At 46.6% G+C, this 7,983-nt stretch overlaps 1 protein-coding gene and 1 pseudogene across 2 annotated transcripts; one reads left to right on the top strand and one right to left on the bottom strand.

The window, feature by feature from the left end:
- On the bottom strand, positions 1-4,537 carry WEE1 (WEE1-like kinase). 2 transcript variants are annotated; one of them, XR_013580976.1, is made up of 11 exons: positions 4,218-4,537; positions 4,080-4,140; positions 3,942-4,008; positions 3,616-3,855; positions 3,475-3,542; positions 3,291-3,400; positions 3,161-3,201; positions 2,937-3,082; positions 1,667-2,020; positions 366-626; positions 1-281 (listed from the first exon to the last, which is right to left on the bottom strand). XR_013580976.1 is itself a non-coding variant. In XM_078573036.1 (10 exons), exons 1-10 carry the CDS (start codon positions 4,475-4,477, stop codon positions 195-197), a joined length of 1,434 nt encoding a protein of 477 aa, XP_078429162.1. In that variant the 5' UTR covers positions 4,478-4,537; the 3' UTR covers positions 1-194. The 2 variants fall into 2 exon arrangements, 1 of the variants encoding a protein (XP_078429162.1); XM_078573036.1 differs by lacking the exon at positions 366-626.
- Positions 4,538-4,694: 157 nt separating this feature from the next.
- LOC144701444 (uncharacterized) lies at positions 4,695-7,171 on the top strand (annotated as a pseudogene).
- Positions 7,172-7,983: the final 812 nt, after the last annotated feature.

The following is a 7,983-nucleotide window of genomic DNA, read 5'->3' as shown; positions in this document are numbered from 1 at the left end:
TCCTCTAAAAATGGAAATGGTATTTTTTTTCAAGGGCAAGAAATCCTTCAACTTCACTTGCCGAAAAGTGTTTACAAGAGTTTGCATCTCAATATCATCCTGCAAATCATGCAGCATGAACAAAAAATATTACAAAATTGAGATGCGATATGGACAAAAATAGCGCCTCAAAAAGGAAAATGAAAATTTGAGAATTATTTCCTCTGAGATTGATCAAAAATTGGGTGCTCTCGAACTTCTCTGGCCGTGGGCCTCTTCACTGGTTCAGGGTCCATCATAGACTGTAAAAAGAATATGTTAACAATTGATATCAGGTAAAGACAGAACAAATTTAACCTGAAAATAATTATATTTTGATACGATACCCATAAAAGTATATGAAAGGAGGAAGAGGAATAGGCGGTAGGGAAGTGGGCCAGCTGGAGCCGAGCTGGCCAAATAACCACCTTCTTGAGAGTTGGTTAGTTAGGAAATAAATGAGTATAAATAAGGAGCCAAGGGAACAAGAAGGGGCACGGAGTATTTCGACTTTTCTTGAGCAAGGGGTCGGGAGTATCGGAGCTGCATTCGGCGAGAGGTCTCTCTGGCGTGCTTGAAGGGGGAAGATCGAAGGCGCCATGGGTATTCTACACGACGGGAGCAAGGAGCACGAGACAATTTGTGAGTCCATTCTTACTAGAATTTTACCATTCGATACAGTATCGTATCATATTTTTTGTTCATTAAGAATTTCCACTTTGGAACCACAGGAAGAAATAGTGATTAATGGTAACAATATCAAGCAACGAGAGAATAATCATATTTGTGCTGCCTTATAATTTTCATTTGGGAACCACTGACGGAAAGAATGATTAATGTTCCAGACTGACATAACCAGAAAAATATAATATATATACATCCCATAAGTTTGAGAAACCCCAAACTTTTGCTTGAGAGAACGATCTTAACTAATCGCAAAATATATTATGACATAAAATATGTCAAAGTCTTCCCCTTGCCACCTCTAGAATAGTAATAGAAGTGAAAAGGATGCGCAATACCAAAAATTTCAAACTTCAAATAAGTTAGAAAAAGTTCGAGTGTTATTTAGAGAAAAAAAGGTCATTTGTTATCAAGCCATATTTTCCCCTTTCAGAATATACTCAGGAAAATAACACGTTAACATGTCAAAATAAGAATAATTCAAGAAGGAAAAATAATAACATATCAGCATTATCCAAAGAGCGTTCACCCATCCTGGAACATAATCATGGAAACGACTTTATCAAGAACTCGTCGCCACTGTAATAGAAATAGAAATGGAAAAGGGTACTGCTCAAAGCTAATCCAGCAACCAAAGTTCAAAGAAAATTATAGTCCTAACAAACTGGGATAATGTTTATCTGTTGTAACCGATAAATATGCCCAATAATGAACTTCTCTAGTTCCTTATTCATTTTCTTACTGGGCTTACTAGCGTAGCCCATACGTGTAACAGGTATTTAAGCCAGTTGTCTTATCTGTTAATTGTCAAAGTTTTCATTCCCAATCCCTATCCTCTTTGCAGAATACAACATGAAAAAGAACATGATTAAAGTCTTCTTATGTCAAACATTAGAATAATTCATGAAAGAAAAAGTACCATGAAAACCATCAATCATAATGGCGATGAGTTTCCCTCACTTACCTGGAGAAGGTTCTGGAATTGCAAAGAAACCCCAGGCAGCGGCGGGATCTTTCCCTCCCTGAAGTTGGAGAACTGCTGACCAGATTCTGGCAGAGGGGAGCCTCTCAAAAGCTCGTACGTGGCAATTCCCAAGGAGAACACATCAACCTTGTCCAGATACTCGTAACGATCGTTGATGATCTCCATAGGCATGTACCTCGAATCGCCCTCATCAATGGGCAAGCTTCTATCAATCAGAGTCGCACAACCAAAGTCTCCAAGCTTGTATATTCCATTTTTTATGTATATGTTGTCGGGCTTTACATCCAAATGAGCTATCCCTCGTCCATGCATAAACTCTAGCGCCTTCGCCACCTGCCATTATAAAAATATCCGGCTCAAAAAGTCAAAAGCGCGATAATGATGAGAAAACTCTGTAATCCGTAAGCACTGGAATTATGGAAGAATGAAAGAGTTTTAATTGATAGTAAGATCTGGTTATCCCTTCATACAAAAATCCCTGTATTGGGTTTGGCAGACGATGACTTAAATCGTTATCATCATCCATGATTTTCAACACGGCCATCGTCATCCCTAGATAAATGATGACTCGTCATCATCTTCTCATCATTGTCATCATGGGTGGCACAGCGGGATACAGCCCACGAAGATGACTTGTCATCATCCTCTCATCATCATCATCATGAATACCAGACTAGGGTTCAGGCCACGATGATGACTCATCATCCCAATTAATGATGAGCCTCATCATCCTCTCATCATTGTCATCATGGATGGTACACTAGGATTCAGCCCAAAATGATGTCCGATCATCATCATCACTCAATGATGACAACTCTCATCATCCTCTCATCATTGTCATCACGAATGCCAGACGGGTTCAGATCACAATTTCATCATCGTCAGTGTCATCCCTAGATAATGACAAATCGTCATCAAACTCTCATCATTGTCATGAAGGATGACAAACTTGGATTCAACCCACAATGATGGGTCATCATCGTGATCACTCGATGATGACAACGCATCATCAATCCTCTCATCATTGTCATCAAGGATGCCAGACTAGGGGTCAGCCCACAACCACGGGCTACTAATAGTTCAATTCCAGTCACATAATTTTAAGAAAATTCAGAGCAATAAGAAAGAAATTGAGGCATGGTAATACCGGTATATCATGAAATCCTGTTAAAATAACGATAATTCGCAAAATGCCTTCAGAGGGGAAAAGATAAACAAGGGAAATTAGAAAATAATTTTTAACATCAACCTGGTATAGAGCTTTAAGGATTTCATCAATAGAGGGCACTAAAGATTTGTTGATACACAGGCAGCGATCACAGAGCTCCATCTGAATATAGAGATTCTCATTCTCAAACCATGAAGAATAGTACCCGACAATATTTTCGTGTGGCCCTATAAATATTGCAGAAATTTTACATCAATTAACTAACGTGAAATAAAAATTGGTTAGATTAATAGTTTCAAGCATACCAAGAGCAGCTAGTGCTTGAACCTCCATCAAAGCTCTTCTCCTGTGAAGCGTTAAATGTGAGAGCGATGAGTATCAAGATAGATGAAAATTCACATACCTAAAATCAAGTCCTAAAAACATTGTAATAACCTAATAGTATCTTGCCGAAGCTGCCTAATGCTCTGCTTGACCGCATACATACAGCCGTCAATCCTTTTGATAACTTTGAACACCCGACTGAAATTTCCACAACCAACTTGCTGGAAAGAAGCCAAATAGGAATTATTAAACAATTATTAACAGAGTTAAGTCACGGTCGACGAGAGGGAAGAACCTCAATCTCATGGAATTCAGCTCGATATCGTGAGAGAGAACCGCCAGATGGTAACTGTGATAAATTCCCTGAACATTTTCAAAATATTAGTTCCAAAAAAAGAAGTAAATAAGAGCCGAAATCTCAAGAGAGGCGACAGACCCGAGATTTTTGATCTCTTATCTCCGAAGATATTCATGTCCATGAGTGCAGAATCTTTCGAATAAGGGTTCTTGATGCAAGGAGGAGGCATGACCCTGCATCGCAACGAGACAGCGCTTTTGGGGACATAATTTCGTTTCTTGCATGAACTGCCCTCCACATTGGTATCATTTAAACGATCTTCTGTAATATTTTGATGATCATTCAGGCTAGCACAAGCGAAGCTCTCCAGAGAAATGTCTGGAACGAAGAAAACCAATGAAATAATCAAAGCCGAAAACTCCTAAATTTTCAGAACAAGAACAAGCTCTTAAAAAATCGAATACCTTGTCTTTGCCCTCTACTCCTCGGGTTAGTCGACTTCTCAGGAGACCTTGGGCAGCTAATATTTTCCTGTCGGGAACATCCCAGTGAGAAATAATGAAGAAATATACAAAAAAAAAATCATCTTCCTGATGTTTAACCTTATTGGTCTCGAAGTTATTGGGGATCTGAGGCCCTTCCGGAGTGATGTAATCCGGGGTACTGCAAGAATGCAAGAAGAATAAGAGAAAAACAAGGATGAATCGAAAAGGGGAAAAAGGGTGAATCAAAAACCGAACCAGAAGAAATCTTGGCTCAGTATACAATCCATCTCGTCTCCTTCGATCTGATCAGGATCATCCAAATCTTCTTCTCCGTCGAGACGCCGCTGAAACCAGGAAGGGCCGGAGGCGGCGGATTGGGAAGAAGGGTTTTGGCGAAGAGACAGCAAAGAGAGCTGCTTGAACTGGCTTCGTCCTGGCGCCATGGCCGCCGCCGAGGGAGCTCTTCTCAAGCCCTTCCTAGCAACTCTTCTCGCCGTGGTCTTCCTCTTCGTCATGGGGAGAAGTGCTCGAAATTTCTGCAGTCTTGTCGCCTGATATGATCGAATCTACTTCGAATTTGGCCCCACTGGCAGGAGAGTTGGCGGGAGAAATTGGAACTCTTCTTGTTCCCGCTTTGGACGACAATGAACTTGAATGAAACCTGTAATTAAATAATATATACCGTATATATTATTAAAAGTATAGTGCAGGGAGGTCCCGTCGTCGATAGACATGGTCCAAACCGTGCGAGCGGATCGCGCTCGTGCGGATGGGCGCATGTGCGGGGCGGTTGTGCGAATTTTCACACACCGCACCGCCCACCACACAGGGGTCGGTGCGGTGCGAAAATCCGACGTTGTGCGAAAATTTTAAGCCCGCCCTCCACCTCCCGCCCTCTCTCCACTGTTGGCCCCCCTCTCCGCCGCAGTCCGCCCCCTCCACCTCCCGGCTCCCGCCCTCTCGACCTGAGCTGCAATCACCTCTCCGGTGAAATCCCACCGTCCATCTCCCGTCTCCGCTGTCTCCAAGCCCTCCATCTCCACTCCAATTCCCTCTCCGGGAGAATACCCCCCAAAATCGGCCTTCTCTCCCACCTCGTCAGCCTCACTTTCTTCGACAACCGCCTCTCCGGCGACATCCCGCCGACCATCGGCCAGCTCTGCCGCCTTCAACTCCTCCGCGCCGGCGGCAATCCCTCGCTCTCTGGTCCGCTTCCGCCGGAGATAAGCAACTGCGGCGAGCTCACCACGCTCGGCCTCGTCGAGACCGCCATCTCCAGCGAGATCCCCCCCTCCATCGGATCCTTGAAGAAGCTCCAAACCATGGCCATCTACACCGCTAATCTCTCTGGCGCCATTCCTTCAGAGCTCGCCGACTGGGTCAGCCTCATAGACCTCTACCTCCACCAGAATTCCCTCTCTGGGTTTATCCCCTCTCAGCTCAGGAAGCTGCCCGCATTGCAGAACCTTCTTCTTTGGGGGAATAATCTCTCCGGCGCCACCCCCGCTGAATTGGGCAACTGCTCCGAGCTCAAAGTTCTCGACTTGTCCGCAAACTATCTCTTCGGCTTCATTCCGCCCAGCCTGGGCAATCTCTCCGCCATGGAAGAGCTTCAGCTGAGCTCCAACAGCCTCGTTGGCCCCATCCCGCCAGAGCTCTCCTCCTGCACATTCCTCGTCGCCTTGGAGCTCGACAGAAACTATCTCTCCGGCGAGATCCGGCTGGACTTCTCGCGGCTGTCCTCTCTCGCTTGTCGCTTCCTTCATCGCCTGGCAGAATAATCTAACCGGGGGAGTCCCGGTGAGCCTGTCGCAGTCTCGCTCGCTGCAACTCCTCGATCTCTCCTTCAATGGCCTCTCCGGCGAGATTTTCTCTCTACAGAACCTCACTCAGTTGCTACTCCTTGAGAATAATCTCTCAGGGAAGCTTCCGCGAGAGATCGGAGCGTGCTCCAGACTGTTCAGATTCTGAGCAGGAGGTAACGCGTTGTCAGGGGTTATCCCCCCGGAGATGGGCCGGCTGGCGGAGCTCAACTTCCTCGACCTCCGCGGTAATCTCCTCTCCGGGGAGATCCCTCCGGCCATCTCCGGTTGCAGTAAGCTCGAGTTCCTCCACTTACACTCCAACGCTCTCTCCAGGCCTCTTCCCGAGCGTCTCCCTTCCAGCCTGCAAATCCTCGACGTGGGAGATAACCGTCTCAGCGGCCTGCTTAGCGCGAAGATCGGCGCGCTCAGTCTGCTAACGAAGCTCATCCTCGGCGAGAACAACTTCTTCGGCTTCATCCCTTCCGATCTGGGCTCCTGCGAAAAGCTCCAAGTCATCGATCTGGGGAAGAACAGCTTCTCCGAGCGGATCCCGCTGGAGCTCGGCGACCTCCCGGAGCTCGAAATCTCGTTAAATCTCAGCTGCAATCGCCTCTCCGGCGACATCCCACCTCAGTTCTCTAGACTAACGAGGCTGGGCTCTCTTGACCTGTCCCACAACCAGCTAACCGGCGGGCTCGCCACCATAGCCGGGTACAGAACCTGCTCGTTCTCAACATCTCCAACAATGGCTTCTCCCGCGGGCTCACCAGCAACGCCGCGCGCAGCGCCGTCGTGAAGGCCTCCGTCGCCGCGCTGCTCGTTTCAAGCTGTCTCTTGACAGTCGCCGCCATCTACGTAATCCTGAGGCGACGGCGTAGCCGCCGCCTCGCCGGTGATGACGGCGGGTCTTGGGAGGTCACCTTCTTCCAGAAGCTCGACTTGACGGTGAGCTCGGTGGCGAGGGAGTTAACTTCGGGGAATATCATCGGTGTGGGAAGCTCCGACGTGGTGTACAGAGTGGCGGTTCCTGGCAGGGAGACCGTCGCCATGAAGAAGATGTGGTTGCCGCCGGCGCCAGAGAAGGCAGAGGAGGACGACGGCCGCTTTTGAAACGAGATTTCTATGCTGGGTTCGATCCGGCACAGGAATATCACGCGACTGCTTGGCTGGGCGGCGAACGAGCCGAATAAGCTGTTGTTCTGCAGCTACCACCCGAACGGGAGCTTGGGATCATTCATCCATGGTGGGGGGAAGGGGGCGGGGGAGTGGGAGACGAGAATGGATATCGTGCTCGGGCTTGCCCACGCCGTCGCTTATCTTCACCATGACTGCGTGCCGCCGATCGTTCATGGCGATGTCAAGGCCATGAACGTGCTTAATTCAACAAAGTTGACTATGATTTAAACATAGTATGTTTACCACATATATCATGAATTAAATTATTAATAATGTTTACCACATATATTATGAATTAAATATTTAATAATGTTCAATAAAATTACTTAAAAAAACAACGAAATGTGCGATTTGGTGCGGTGTGCAGTGCGTTTATGCGCACAAAACCGCACCGCCCACCGCCCAAGCCCATTTGTGCGTGCGGAAATTCGCACGCCTGGTGCAAATTTCCGCACCGCACCGCACGCCTATGTCTAGTCGGCGACAAACTTAAGGTTTTAATTAAATGGTATTATATTATTAAAACCTTTACATACAGGAGAGTTTTTTCATCCCAGAACAAAAAAATCATCTCGAGACGAACGGACAAGATGGTTTTTGTCCACTCGGACAAAAAAACCTTCTCATCCAGAGGTCTCAAATGAAAAAACCGTCATGCCCGCGTCCCTACACTGATTCCAGACGTCGTAGGGGACGATCACCATCCCGCCGTGTCCATCGTCTACGTCGCGGACTATCCGGAACTATATATACAGTAGGGTCAGGCGTTCAGGGCAAGGTTCAGAGACGGACGACGGATGATGTTAAAATTATGGTTGACTGATGATGGTTGATGGATGTTGTGTGATGGATGACGGATGATGGGAGACGGAAGAGGATGGACGAGACTGAGTGGGTCAAAATGGAATGGCAATTCAGTCAGTTATTTGTCATAGGGTCTGGAATTGATGAAGTTCTTGTCTGAATGGGTGGGCGGAAAGGATGATGGAATGGATGGAGGATGGTTGTAATGCTACTGTAGATCATTGGCACCTAATAAT

Source organism: Wolffia australiana, chromosome 3 (genome assembly GCF_029677425.1).
Source record: "Wolffia australiana isolate 7733 chromosome 3, ASM2967742v1".
In the NCBI taxonomy this organism is placed as follows: Eukaryota; Viridiplantae; Streptophyta; class Magnoliopsida; order Alismatales; family Araceae; genus Wolffia; species Wolffia australiana.
This window is presented reverse-complemented; position numbering and strand designations above follow the sequence as displayed.